At 54.3% G+C, this 14,691-nt stretch overlaps 1 protein-coding gene across 2 annotated transcripts; it reads right to left on the reverse strand.

Annotated features, from left to right (window-relative positions):
* Positions 1-1,880: 1,880 nt before the first annotated feature.
* On the reverse strand, positions 1,881-14,621 carry TMEM127 (transmembrane protein 127). Of its 2 annotated transcripts, XM_082643266.1 has the most exons (4): positions 14,491-14,621; positions 13,751-14,068; positions 5,377-5,541; positions 1,881-4,384 (listed from the first exon to the last, which is right to left on the reverse strand). In XM_082643266.1, exons 2-4 carry the CDS (start codon positions 13,992-13,994, stop codon positions 4,077-4,079), a joined length of 717 nt encoding a protein of 238 aa, XP_082499392.1. In that variant the 5' UTR covers positions 13,995-14,068; positions 14,491-14,621; the 3' UTR covers positions 1,881-4,076. The 2 variants fall into 2 exon arrangements, with proteins under 2 accessions (XP_082499392.1, XP_082499393.1); XM_082643267.1 differs by lacking the exon at positions 14,491-14,621 and having other exon boundaries at positions 13,751-14,482.
* Between the last annotated feature and the right edge of the window lie 70 nt (positions 14,622-14,691).

Genomic DNA, 14,691 nt, shown 5'->3' on the forward strand with positions numbered 1-14,691 from the left:
GCCATCTTCACCACCTTTGGAGAGAGACTGCCTGAGTCAAGGAGCAGATTGTTTGAGTCCCAAGATCTAGCCAAGTCACCTTTTCAGTTATGGGAACCAGTAAATTCCATTTAATTAAGATGGCTCTGTGTTAAGAGTTCCGTATCTTGCAATTGTGTTCTGACAATAACTTTGTGACATTCCAGACCCACACAGGCTGGGCCCATCCACCTAATCACCCCCCTCCAGTGGGTGTCATCCCTGCTCAAAACACCAGCTCGGTGTTCCCTAAAAGCCCGTCCCTTTCCACTGACAACATCGTTCTCTCAGGAAAGCCATTCTTCAAGGCCCATATTAAGTGTCTCCGTCTCCATGAAGCCTTCCTGTCTCAAGGCTGAGCCTACAGTCTCAAGGGGCATCAACTGCCTTTTGTCAGGTTTCTGCCTTCCTGACAGCTGGATCGGTAGGTCCTTTGTGGGGACAGAGCTTTGTGACCCATTAATTTAGTGGCTGAGAGCATGGACAGCTGTGGGCGAGATGTCAGCTGAAAAGATTCTCTAGTGATCTTGAGAAAACTGCTCGCCCCCAAGACACAACCACCTCTTCCTCTGTTCCCTGAGGTTCTCCCCCTGCGGCCCCTCACATCCCGAGTCTTCTCATGCGTGCGGCCCACTAGGCCTGCGGCTCTGGCTCCGCCTCCCGTCGCGTGATGGGTCAGCAGGAACGGGGGCTCCTGGGTTCCCTACTCAGTCACCTGGCTGAGACTCCAGGCCCTGGGGGCCAACTGGGCCTGCTCTTCGGGGTCCGGGCCTCCACCCCACTTCCCACCCGTCCCCGAATCCGCACACCCTCAGACTCTTCCACTGGACACCAGGCTGACCCTCCTTCACAGTCTCCAGTCATTCAAATAAACCCTCCTTTCTCTTCTCAAAATCCCTCCAGGGCTTTCCACGGCTTCTAGTTCCTCAAACGGGGCCCCCTTGCCTTTCTCGCCTCTTCTCTCACCACGTCCGTCCTGGCCGCCAGGTGTGCTTCTGCTCTTGCTTTCCCTCAGCAGGCATTCCCCTCACCCCACTTCCAAACGCCCTCTTACACTAAGCTGCCTCGTCCAGGAAGCCTCTTGTAATCCCTGAGGTAGGAACCAGCCTCCCCTCTGGGCGCAGCACTTTCCCCAGCTGTCCAATAGACCACTTACTTCACTCTACCTTTCCATGGTCGAGTCCATCTCCCGGGCTAAGAATATGAAATCTTTGGAGACAGGGCCCCTGAAGGTCATCACATTTCTCTCACGGTGCCTAAACAGTGCTTTGTACACAAGGCGCCTTTTGTAAAGGTCTGAAATGAAATGAAATGAGAGAGCGAACCCATTCCCAGCTCCCAAGAAAGACATGTACTCTTCCTGGCAATAAAAAAAGAACGCCCAAGTGGGCTGCTCCTCCAAGGGAGCCCTGAGCTCTTTCACTGTGATGCACACTGGGGCCCAGCGTGTCGGCTGAAGGTGTGAATGGACGAAGGGAACGTGGGTAACTGCTGGAGGCGTTGACATTGGTTACGCTCCTGGAGCCGTTTGCACGCACACACCTCTCCCTGGAAGTCAGTGATCATTCCCCGTGGCTTCAAAAGGAAGTGCAGCTTCTTCTGCAAGTCCTGGCCCTGCAGAAGTCTATTTCTCTCCACGCAAGGGCTGGAGTTCAGAAGCCACGCTCTCTCCTGCAGCTCACGGGATGCAGAGGGAAGAGCTCAGGGTCTGAAGTCAAGGACATGGGCGGAGGCACCTATGGCTCCCAGCTCGGGACCTCGGTGCGGAAGTTGTCAGGATTAGGAGGACCATTTAGGTGCAAATGCCTTGCATGGAGCATGCACGCTCAAGTCCCTTCTAACTTTCTAAAAATTACATCCACACTTCCTCAATTTCTCCTGCGTCTCTAAGAGGAAGGGAATGAACCAACTCAGGGAAGCTGCGACAGAAAAAGCACAGGGAGCCATTGGCATTTACATTCTTATTTGTGGTTTCGGTTTTTTCTGTTTTGTTTTGCTTTTAATTTTTTTTCTAGAAAAAAAAGGAACACAACCAAGGGAGTTTATATGACAAACTATCAGTGTCAGGAGGGCAGGGGAAAAGAGAAAGAAAGCCCAGAGGCACGGGTAGCTAATAAAAAGTGGGTTCCGAACCACGCGGAACGGTCCACAGGGTCATGTCTGGGTCCTCGTGAGATGACCGGTCACTTTGGCATGCGTGTTTGGTGCCCGGTCTCCTGGTCCGCCTGCTCAGACCCCCAGGGTCAGAGAGAGCTGGCTGCACCCTGGAAATCTGCCAAACATAGACTCTACAGCAAGTCAAGACTTAATTTAGCTCCTCGGCTTTGTGCTCAGGTATCACACGGCAGTCTTTCTTGCCTAAGAGAAGAGTCTAGAAGAGTGTGAGAGTCACCATGGGACACACTTTGGCATCACAGTGAACCCCACGTGGCCGCTCACTCAGGCGCAGACATGGCCTTCACCACCGACGCAGGCGTCTGTCCAGACATCCTCAGGCAGTCTGGCCAAAGAAGGACAAGGGACATGATCGTCCCTGTCTAGCCACAGGTCAACAATGGTGTCCGTTCTCCAGTCTTACTCTGTCTATCGCCTGTGAAGGACACGGGGATCCATCTGCTTTTCGGCTTAACACTGGACACTGATTCCGAAGAATCTTGGCCATTTGGATCCACACCATAGGTCTCTCCGGTTTCTCCCATTTTATGCCCCATATCTCAGGGCAGAAAATTCAGCCGATCCAGAGCCACGTGTGGCCAACAGAACAGCCAGAGTGATGGCCGGGCAAGAAAGAGCCGGTAACACACTGTACGACCAGAGTACATTCGAGAAGGGGAGAGGGGCACGCAGCAAGCTGCTGCCCCAGGTCACAGTCTAGGGGACACACTGAGCCTGAAGGGCACAGCCAGGGCCGCTCGCCTGACAGGGGGTTCTGACACCTCATGCAGCAGGGCCCCCCTGGTCGCAGTTCCTACGTGGAGAGCGGCGGGCTCCCTGCCCTGCTGCGGCCCCTGTTCCTGCACGGAGGCCAGGTTACGTCTCAGTGCCGCGGTCCTGAGGAGCACCACGCTGGCCAGCCAGCCAGGCCGATGTGGCTCTGGGTTCCACAGGAAGGCCGCAGGGAGCCGTGGTCACTGGGAGGAGGGAGCGAGGGAGGAGGGCTGCATTCTGCCGGGAGGGATTCGGGGAGGAGCTACCGGGGGCTGGAAGGGCCTGCGGGCCCCAGACATTGCAGGGCCAGACGGGACGGGATAAATAGCTGAAGGACGCCGAGGACAGTCTTGTCGCTAGTTTAAGAAGCGAGTATTGGTGTTGTTGCTCAGTTTTGTTTTTCCCTTTTAAAACCACTCACATTTTAAAAGGTGACAGGGCTGGGGAGATTTGGCCCCCTGCACACTGATCCTTTCCGGGGGGCCTCAGGCTCACGCCGGGGCGCCGGCCACCAGGCAGGGACGGGTCGGGGAGAGCACGTGCTCTGCTTCCCAGCAGCCACCCCTTCTCCCTGCAGAGCCAGAACACACGTGACAGGCAGTCCAAAGACTAAAGTGCAGAGAATTCCACAGAGCGGGCAGCCCGGTACTGGGCGCTCCCAGAAGGGGCAAGGGCAGGGCTCAGCCCAGAGCTACGCTGTGGGGCGCACGTGGACAGCTATGAGGTGAGCCTGCAGGGCACGGTCCCCCTTCCCTTGCGCCCTGTGGACGCCTCTTCTAGCGGGGACCGTCCACTGTCAACGGCTCCCCAAGGAAAGTCTCAGTCTCAGAGATAGGGCCCACGAAGGGGGGAAACGTGTACGACCATCCCTGGTTGGTAATGACGAGTGACCGTGGAACGAGGTGGGGGTGGAGAGAAGGGAAACAGTGCCGTTATCTAAAACCAGTGAACCCCGGGTTCTGAGAGCGGGGATCCACGAACAACGCTAAAGGCAGAGTCTCTCCCGGGGAAGGTTGGTGGAGATGATCAGGATCCTCCCGGTGAGGCCTGCTGGGGAAAGGAGCACCTCTGGGTGTGGAGGGCGCTGCAGAGTAGGGAGGGCTGCCAAGGAGGAGGGCCCACGGCTGGCACTAGGGCGTGTAGGCCGGGGGCGGCTGGAACTGGTTGATGACCTCGTACTCTGCCGGGTAGGGCTCGTTCTCCTCCATCTCCGAGAGAAGCTCCAGCGCCTGCTCCTCTTCCTCCGTGGGGTAGTGGCGCAGGAGGTTGGCTGCTGTGGCCAGGATTGAGGCCCCGCCCGCGCCTGCCACCAGGTAGAAGCTAACAGCAAAGGTGACATAAACCTGGGAACCGTGGTACTTCTTATGTTGCTGCTGCTGGGCCAGGATGAGTTCGGAAGCCCAGTAAGAAAATCCGATGACGGTGGCGCACTGCAGGACTGGGGGACAGAGGGAGAGCAGAGAAAGGGGGTTAGCAGGCACCCCGCAGCCGGGATGCTTGAGGAATCTACTGCAGTCTCTCTACCCAAACCCCATTTTCAGAGAACCTGCCTGGCCCCAGACACTGCAAGGGGGAGCTCTTGTGGCCAAGGCAGGGGACAGAGGCCTGACCCCAGCCGGGCCAACTAGATTCTCTCTGTCTTAAGAATTTGGAACTGGGGACTTCCCTGGTGGTCCAGAGATTAAGACTCTGCACTCCCAATGCAGGCGGCCCGGGTTCGATCCCTGGTCAGGGAACTAGATCCCGTGTGCCACAACTAAAGATCCCACATGTCACAACTAAAGATCCCACACATGGCAATGAAGATCCCACATGCCACAACTAGGACCCGGCACAGCCAAATAAATAAATATTTTTTAAAAAAGAAGATTTTGGAATTGGGATACTAGGGCTGCTAAAAGTCATTGGGTGCTTCGGGAGGAATAGACAAGGTCGTGCAGTTTGGGAGTTGGAGTCGCTGATACCCTAGGTCAAATCAACACAGCAGCCCCATCACGAGGGAGGAGAGAAGCCTCGTATGGGCAGAGAAACCTGGCCTGCAGGGAAGCGGGAAGGGAGAGGAGAGAGAATCTGAGACCATGTACTCCAGGGAGACACAGTGAGACACTGTAGCTCCTCCCTTGCTCCTTCCAGGCCCCATGAGCCTGGCTGAGCTTCAAATCCTGTTCTTAGAGAGCCATGATGTAAATCCTAACAATATTCTCTCCCTACAGCTCAGCGGAGTGGGTTTGTGGTCCTGGCAGGCATACATGCAAATGATGGAAGCAAGCTGCTCTCACACACCAGTGCTCTGTGAAAGGCTAGAGCTGAAATGAGCATCGGGAACAGTGCCTGCTCATGACACCCCTTCGCCCCCACCTGCAACTCCAGACAGGATGCCACCCCTACCCTGTGGCAGTTCCTCCCCGACTGGGAGTAGCCCGAGCTTACCTGTGAGGATGTGGGCGAAGGCATAGCGACGGGTGATCTTCAGGGCTGGATGCTTGGGCCCAAAGACATCCAGAAGGAAGGCGGAGAGACTACACAGGATGCCCAGGAAGCAGAAGGCTGCGATGACCCGCAGGAGCAGGACTGTCTGGGGATTCATGCAGAAATCTGTCGGGGGAGGAGCAGATCCTCAGGCTCCCAGGCAGCACCCTGGGGCAGGAAGCCCCCCCCACCCCCCACAGGCCGGTGAGCCAGGGGAGGACTGCAGGGGGGCGTGGTCTCAGCTCCCACTCCCAGCGGGGCTGCAGAGGGGGTGGAGGAGCCTCCCTATTTGAAGACAGGACCCCTGGGTCACTGCTCCCGTGTGCCTCGAGTTCTTCCTCCCTTTCCAACAAGACTAGTCCAAGTGCAGGGCTCCACTTCAGTGTGCGGTTGACGCTTGAACAGCGTGGGGTTTGAACGGTGAGGGCCCACTTACGTGTGGACTTCTTTTTCAGTAGTAAACACTACGGTACTACACGATCGGGGTTGGTTAAATCTGCAATGTGGAACCATGGATCCGGAGGGCCAACTATAAGTTACACAAATTATACACAGATTTTCAACTGCTGGGAGGGTCAGCATCCCTAACCCCACGGTTGTTCAAGGGTTAACTGCACTTGCCACCCTCCCCTAACCATTTTTAAGGATCCTGACAGTTAATCAGACACGTTAACCCATTCTGCTAAAGCATGCTTTGGGCTGGCAGGAAAAGCCAAAGGGACGAAGGCCGGAGGCCCATTCAAGTCCATTCTCTATCCAGTCACTCATTCACAGCGCTTTTGTTCAAAACGAAGCTGAAGCAGTTTAGAGAACCTTGTAATTACAAGACAGGGCTAAAGAGATGGGGAAAGCTGGTAGACTGGACCTCCACATTTATCTTTGCTCCCTCCCCGAACCCTACTAGAACAAAAGAAAAAAAAATTAAGACATAAACCCACACAAAGAGAAGAAGGGCAAAACAAAATTCTGGAAACTGGGGAGTAACGGGACTCAGAACTAGAACTGACTTGACAGAATAGATAAACTGAAGTATAAGCCGGAAATGGGAAAAGGTAAGAAGCAGCTAGGTTTACACCACAAAAGCCTGAAAGGCTCAGAAACTGACAGCCCCAAATACCTTCTGAAATGAGGGCAAAGCCATTGGGGGGTGCTCGCTCTACCAAAATGAGGGAATGAACCAAGAAAAAGGAAGATACTAAAACAGGAGACCCAACATTCAAAGAGTAAAGAGCCCCCAGGGTCATAGTGAAAGATACCAGGATGACAACTACACACCAGACACATCAAGCAACCTACATTTCCCTCTAGGACTTTAATACCATTCTTTCCTTTTTTCTTTTTTTCTTTTTTTTTAATTCCATCTAGACCACACTGTCGGTTCCCTTTGATATCTACGCAAACTGCCATAGTTCTAGAAACACACAGACAGAATAAAGGCTGGCCCAAAAAGATACCATTTTAAGCTTTGATAAAAAGTAGGAAATAGGCCTTAACTTCCTCTATTCAGCCACTCGCAAATTCTTCTTTTATTTAGGCCATGGGTCACCAAGTGATTTGGGAAAATTTGAAAAGGGCTGGCAAGACTTACACTGTAGGTTCCTTTCCCGAGCTTTTTTTTTTTGTTTTTTTGTTTTTGTTTTTTTTTGGAGGTGGGGAACCACAAGCTTTATTGGCTGAAAGTTCTCCTCAGGAGCCTGCCCTGCTGGGCATTCCTGAGTTTTGATCTCAGGCTGAGAGGCTGTTGGACAGTGGTTATCACTCTCTTGTGCACAGGAGAATCCCCAGGGTGCTGGTTGAGAGCATGTTCCCAAGCTCCAGAGATTCTGAGCTCTTGGTCTGGAGCAGGGCCTAAGGAATCTGGATTTTTACCAGCAGCGCAGGGGGCCTAAGCCTTACACCCCAAGAAACACTGATCCTGGACCTAGAGGGAGGTGAACTGATGAAGAAGAGTCCAAAATCCTGGGGAGGGCACCTGAGATCAACAAAGCAGACTCAAACCAACCGACACTGATCGACATCATGGGGTCCTGGACAGAGGGCGCAGCCTCCCACACGGAAAAACCAGACCAGATATGCAGAGGCCCTGGGCCTTTGTGATAGCATGCACTCCTTGTCTGCTCAGGCTCAGAATTCACCAGGCAGATGTTGCCTGAGCCCACACATGATTCATACGCCTTGATCTGGCTTCAGAGCTACCTGTCACTCTCTTGTCAGCTAACCATCTGTTTTGGGGCCCAGTCTCCCAGCCTGAGTGATCGTCTGCTGCGAGGAGGCTTGCCTGTGCATTAGCTCTGCCAGCTACCAGGTCCAGCCTCCATTTAATCCGGCCCTGCGGGCCTGAGGGGGTCTAGAAACCCACAGGGCCTCTCTGAAGCCAAAGCTCCCGGAGACGGGGGCTGTTTCCTGGCTGCATTCTGAATATTGCTGAAAGCTCTCTGAGACAGTTCTTCTGGGGTCCACGTGGCACGTGGGGCAGGACGAACGTGTTGTATTAGTGCTTCCAAGAATAACCTGCGAGTGACAGGGTACAGGGGCTTACATCACACTCCGCTCTGCAGCAGGCCGTGTTCAGAGTCCTCCAGCATCACTCAACGTGACCAGGCCCTCTGAGTGATGCTTTAATTGGAGTACTTAAAGTCAACTCAGTGTTGTTTTTTTAAAATTAATTAATTAATTTAATTTTTGGCTGCATTGGGTCTTCGCTGCTGCACGCGGGTTTTCTCTAGTTGTTGAGAGCGGGGGCTACTCTTTGTTGCGGTGCTTGGGCTTCTCATTGCGGTGGCTTCTCTTGTTGAGGAGCACGGGCTCTAGGTGCGCAGGCCACAGTAGTTGTGGCACGCGGGCTCAGTAGTTGTGGCTCGCGGGCTCTAGAGCACAGGCTCAGTAGTTGTGGCGCACAGGCTTAGGTGCTCCGTGGCATGTGGGATCTTCCCAGATCAGGGCTCGAACCCGTGCCCTCTGCGTTGGCAGGCGGATTCTTAACCACTGCACCACCAGGGAAGCCCTCAACTCAGTTTTAATTTAGCAACTAGTTTTAACTGAAAAATGTAACACACAGGGCTTCAAAGATACTATCTTTGGCTGCGAAAGTGAGTATAGGATGTTCATTTGGTTACCATCCTTTAAAACATACATCCACTGGATACACTTCTATGTGTCTTATGTTTCAGAATACACTTATCTTAGTAATAAGGAAGACTTGCACAGATGTCCAGCTGCCCCTCCCAAGAGACAAACATTGTTGGCAGTTTCTTGTGTGCCCCTCCAGGTATTCCTGCCTGTGCACGCAGGTGGGGCAGACGTTATCTTAGTTAAGCCTCACTCCACCCTGGGGGATTCATCACATGGTTCAGACGAGGAACTGGAGGCTCCGGGAGGTTAAGTGACTTCCTGCAGGTCACACGGCACAGAGCTAGACTCCAAAGCCGGGTCAGCCTCCCTTGCATCATGATGCTCCCTATCACGCAGCACCAGAGTTAGCCGTTTTAATTTTTCCTCCATGGAGCTAATCAATCAAATCCTAAAGAGCTGTATTTGAATGAAAGGTCAAAAGTGGCTCTGAATGCTGGCCGAGCCATCGTCAGCGCCAGCAGCGGCTAGCTCACTAAGGGAACAGCTGGAAGCATGAAATCTCTTCTAGGCAGAAAAGGTTTGGGTCGTTAAGCAAAGCTTAGAAGGTTTGAAAGGAGCTCATACTGGGAATTATTGGGCAAAATCTGCTGGGTGTGGTCTAAGCTTCTGCAGTCATCAGAGTCTGGCTCTTAAAAGCAGAAGTCACTGGACTGGGCACCCAATCCTAGCCCTCCCACAGATTACATGTCACCTTGAGCAAGTCACTGAATGCCCTTGGCCTCTGTGCTCACCCTGTAAAAGGGAAGCTATAACGCCTGCCCCGCCTGCACAGGGGTGCGTGGGGAGGGTCAAAGCACAAAGTGCAGGGGATGAGCCGCCCCACTCCCCCTGCGCTGGGCGGCCACAGCAGTGTCTCTTCTCTGGCGTGCCTTTCCTCCTTACACCAAGGCTGCCCCGTCCACACACGTCAGCCAGTGTGGGCCAAAGGAGGAGCCCACTAATGCCAGACTGAGGACCTGTGCCACCAGGGTGATGATGCAGTACCGAGAAGGGGCTCTGGACCCACAATTCAAACGGGTTTCGTTTCTACGTGACGCCTTCTGCCTTTCTCTACTCCAAAGCTCTGAGCAAACCTTCAGGCTCAGCGGGAAGCCAAGTGGGGACTTTCCTTGGAGTGATGCTAATAGATAGCCCAGGAGCCTGCACTACGTCCCACAGCGGTCTCAGAGCACACAGGGAAGACAGGCAGCGTTATCCCTGACACGCTTAGAACCCAGCTCAGACTCTCCTGGGGTCGGGATCTCAAGGTCCCTTTCTTTCCTCCCTGTCAGACATCAGTATGCAGGGAGGGCAACGAATACCTGCTCCACTGAGAGGGCTGCCAGAGAGAAGCAAAATCCTCAGATGTTACGTGTGTGTTATTTTATTTGTGGAGAGAAATGGCACATGGGGCAGGGTCCTAATTTTAAACTCAAACCAGTGGTGCAGGGGATTCCCTGGTGGTCCAGTGGTTAGCACTCTCTGTGCTGCACTGCTGGGGGCCCAGGTTTGATCCCCGGTCGGGGAACTAGGATCCCACAAGCCGTGTGGCCCAGTCAAACAAACAAACAAAAATTGTTTAAAACAACCGAAACAGTGGTGCATCCACTACACTCCAGTAAGACAGAATGCATCCTACCCTCCAGCTGTGCTGTGGCCTGTTTATTTTGGCAACTATTGCTTGACTGTCCCCTCCAGTCACTGGGGGAGAAGGCAGCTGCTGTGTAATAGGATCCCAAGGAACTGACTTTGCCCAAGGTCATTGGTAAGTCACTGGGCTGGATTTGTTTTGAAGGCCCTGGCTCTTCCTGTCTACCTGCCCATGGCTCTCACCCCTCCTGACCCAAAGAGGCTGCAGACAGGACGCTTAAAGTGGCTTCTGGCCAGTTCCCTTCTCCTATTTCTCCCCTCACTGGAGTCCCTGAGTCAGAGGCACGTCCCCGGGGCCCCCAGTCCTTCCAGCACCCACCTGCGCAGCCACTCCCCGGTGTGACTTTTTTTTCCAACCAAGGCTTCTGACACAAGACTCCAAGAGGGCCCTCCAGTGCCTGGCTGGGTCATCCCACAGGTACCAATGGTCCTAGCCCAGCTGGCTCTGAGGACAGGCCCCACGGGATCGGGAAACGCCAGCTGCATCGGTCACCACCCCTCAGACACTCCGGCCCTTCCTGGAAGGCCCTTGAACTTCCTGTGGCTTGCTGTCAACCGTGATTCCCCTGACTTCGCATCCTAAACTCCCTCATTCTCTAGAGATGCTTCCTGAGGCTGTGGTCCCTGCTGCCCTTTGCTGGGCACGCTTGAGAGGCAGAGAGGGACTGGGGCTCAGAAGGAGTGATTCTCTGGGCTCCCCTGCTGGGGGCCACTATCGGCCTGGGCACATCTCTGCCCGCTGCCCCCCACCAGGCCCAGACTGAAGAAGAGCTTTGTGAGGAGCAGGGGAGTGGCAGAATTCTGGTGGATCTTTTAAGCCAACGGCATTTGTTAAAGCCTTCAAGGGCTCTGGGAATGACAGCGGGAGGATGAGTGGCTTTGCCTCAGCTCACCAACGTAAGGCGATGAGGAATAAAAAGCCGCAGCTTTGCCTAGGCTTGTGATTAAAAACTCAACTAGAATGGGGAAATAAGAGGCCTGGGACAGCTCTGATGGAAGGAGAAAGAAGCCCAGTGTGCGCTAAGGTACAGTGGTGAGAGTGGAGTCCACGCCATTTAGATCAGCTGTGTGTCCCTGAGCAAGTGACCTGACGTCCCTGAGCCTGAGACATGTGTGTGTGTGTGTGTGTGTGTGTGTGTGTGTGTTGGGACGGGGGGTGGGGTGATGACAGTCCCTACCAAATAAAGATGTTGTTTAGGAGACATTACAGCCAGGCGTGAAGTGGGCTTAGCACAATGCCTGGCACTCAGGCAGGGGGCCAAGAAATGGGAAGACACCGTCCCAAAGCCTGCTGACCCTGGCCACTCCCTGTCGCCTGCAGAGACCTGGCAGAGTCTGTTCTCCCTCTGGAAGCATCTACAGGCACCGGATCTGTACCCCACAGCTCTTCTCCCTCCTGAGATGGGGAATATCCCAGGCTTCCATGCTAGGATATCTGCCAGGCCCTGAGGCTCAGCACGGTCCTACAGAATGGTGTACATCTGAAGGCCCGCTGGGCACCAAAAAACCAACTGGTACAAAGAGGAAGAAGAAGAGAACCAGGGACCTTTGGATTCCTCGCCTTCTTCTGTGGTAGCTCATGAGGTACCACTGTCAACTCCTTTATTAATGGACACCAAGTGTTCCCAGCTTGCAATGGCCAAGAAGATGGCCAAGGAAAACCAGGCCGAAACTATTCATGGGTTAAGATCCCTAAACACACGAACAGGCATAATGTAAAGGTGAAGGCAACGTGCTTTATAAAAGCAAAACCTGGCTTGGATAATTTCTCAGAAAAGGTAAATATATGTGTAAACAAAGGAGAACTGCACCAAGAATTTATTCTTATTTTTGACATGGCTTTGACCACGAGGCATGCCAGAGTGGACCGAACGATCGTGAGGTCATCATTCCTTCTGACGGCTGAAGTAAAGCAAAGGTTAAAAAACATAAACGAGACAGCGTCCCTTTAAACTGGAGTCAACGGTGAGGAACACTCAGCTATGCCACTCCCAGCTGTGTGGCCTTGGAGAGATCACTTCACCTCTCTGAGATACCAGTTTCCTGGACCTTTGGAATGAGGACATGGGATCAGATGGCCCCTCCCCTCATGGCATGAATTTTACGTGCCTCCCTAGGAATGACCTGAAATGGAGAAGCATCGTGAACTCTCTACCAGTTTGGAAATGACACCAAGCTCTTGAAACACTGACCACCAGGGGATCAACTGCCAAGGTCTGGGTGAAGCGGTGGAAAGGTGGCAGCTGTTCCTCAAAAAAAGGCAAGTGCAGGGGAAGGCGCTAAGGGAAAAACCATCCAGACTCAACTCAAGCTTGATGGGCTTTCTGCCATCAACTACACGCCACAGAAAAAGCTGCATGTCACACAGCCTCCATCGTGTGGATAATTTTGCTCGTAATGAGCTAACGCAGAGAAAGCTATCATCAAGTTGAAATCTAGAAACAAACCAGAAGCCCCCAATCTGTTCTCCACAAAATCATCCTAAAGCTTCAAAGACTCAAGAGAAATGCAAAACAGCAAAAGAACTCTCAGAGAAAGACAAGATTAGGCCACAAGGATACGGTTTTTCAGCCACAACCTGCATAAGTGGTATATATGATCCAAGTTCTCCAAAGGAAAACTTGACCTTTTCACCAAATCCCAGAGCCTGAATCCGTAAAAAGGCAACGTGAAGCTATCTAACAGGATGGGCTTTTGACACATGGGGCAGTAAACATCTGGAATGAATTACAGCCAGGGAGTGGCACAGGGAGAAAGCGTTCAAGAATGGTTCAAAAGGCCTTGCGGGGAATGAGCTCCACTGTTACTAAGGGTTATTTGGAATCCACTGACCATTTTCCCTGTAAAAGCCAGGCAGTGCCATCCTGCCCCCCACACCACACAGCCTTTACCTTCATTACTACAGACAGGGTGGGCAGGATGAGCTACAGGCCTCCCCTGGGTGCAGTAAAGACCATGGTCCCTTTCCCCTTTCCTCTGCCTCCCTGGCTGAGAAGCAGGATGACGAACAAAGCAAACTTACCTCATTCGGGCACACTTGTGAGGGTTCCAAGAGCCAAATTCCTATTGTTTTACTGAGGGTGGCAATGGAACTGACTTCTGGTTATTGAAAATACCATAGACTCCCTTTGTCTCTAACAACAATCAAATTACTGTACAACTCAAAAACATCTTTTAAAATCCAGCCATATTTAAAAGTTCCTCTTTCTCCATCAATCAGGCTGTCCCAAAGAAACCTTCCTGTATCCCAGAGGCTCCTCAGAAGGAGACAGCTAATTGTGATGCCTAGCACCCTTATCTTCTCTCCACATACGGCGCCCTTCGCCCGGCAGAAGCCTAAAATAGCAGTCCAGATTAGCACGGCGTTGAGGAGTGGGTGCTTGGCTGAATAACATCAGAATTAATGAGGGGCTGGACCCCAAACAGAGCCACCTGGTGGGCATGAACACCAGGCAAGAATGGGGCTGTTTCCTTCAACCAAGTGCCTGCCCCAAGCTAACTCAGCTCCAGCCGGCACCCTACCGAGGAGGCCCTGTCTTCCGGAAAGAAGAGGGCCGGCGCGCAGCGCCCTCACCTTTCAGCAGGTCCGGGTGCACGGAGCCCAGCACGTCGGAGACCCCCAGCTCCTGGCGGGAACAGGTGCCACCGTGGATGTGCAGCCAGGCAGGCTCGGCGAGGGCAGTGCACAGCGCGGTGATGGACAGGGCACCCGGCAGGGCCGAGGCCAGGCTACGCTCCGGCTGCTTGGGCAGAGCGCTGCCTCCCGGGTTCCTCCGCCGGCGCCCGCCAGGCAGCCCTGCGCCTCCGGGGGCGTACATGCCCGGGCCCGCCCGCCGTCGCTCCGCGGTCGCTGCTGGTCGCCGCCGACCTCCGCCGAGCGCACAGAGCCTGCCTGTCCGGGGGAAGGAGAGCAACGCACTGGGTTCGCAGAGGCGAGGCTGGCGCAAGGCTGTCAGGGCCGACACCGGAGGATGGGGGTGGGACCGAGGGCAGAGTAGAGACAGGAGAGCTGCAGAGGTTCGGGGGGCGGGGACAGGGTCCCTGGAGTGGGGCCGCGGAGGTGCAGGATGATGACCCGGAGAGGGCTGGGGGCCCGCTGGATCTTGGCAGAGCAGAGTGGGGAGGGGGGCTGGGGCGGAGTTATCTGTTACTGGTGGAAGAGAGACCCGGCCTAGGAGTCTCGGCCAGAGGGTGCCGAGGGGCGGAGGACCAGGCTGGGCCGCAGGGATCGGGGACCCGGGATCTGGGAACAGCGATCTGGGGAGCGACTTGTGTCCAGAGAGGACACACCCCTCACCGACTCCTGATCCTCACCGGTCAGCAGGCCTCAGTGCCGGGATGGCGTCGCTCCGTCCCGTCACGGGCTCCTCAGCTGCCACGGTCCGAGCGATCCCAGGCCACAAACCCGCAACGCCCGAACCAACCCGGGCCCGATCCACTTCCGGCTTCCTCCACCTCTGCCCCCGCCTCCTCCGGCTCCCCGCCCCGTCCCCCGCGCGCGACACAGCCCGGGCG

This window comes from Mesoplodon mirus (assembly GCF_964341445.2).
Source record: "Mesoplodon mirus genome assembly, chromosome: 14".
NCBI classification, from domain to species: Eukaryota; Metazoa; Chordata; class Mammalia; order Artiodactyla; family Ziphiidae; genus Mesoplodon; species Mesoplodon mirus.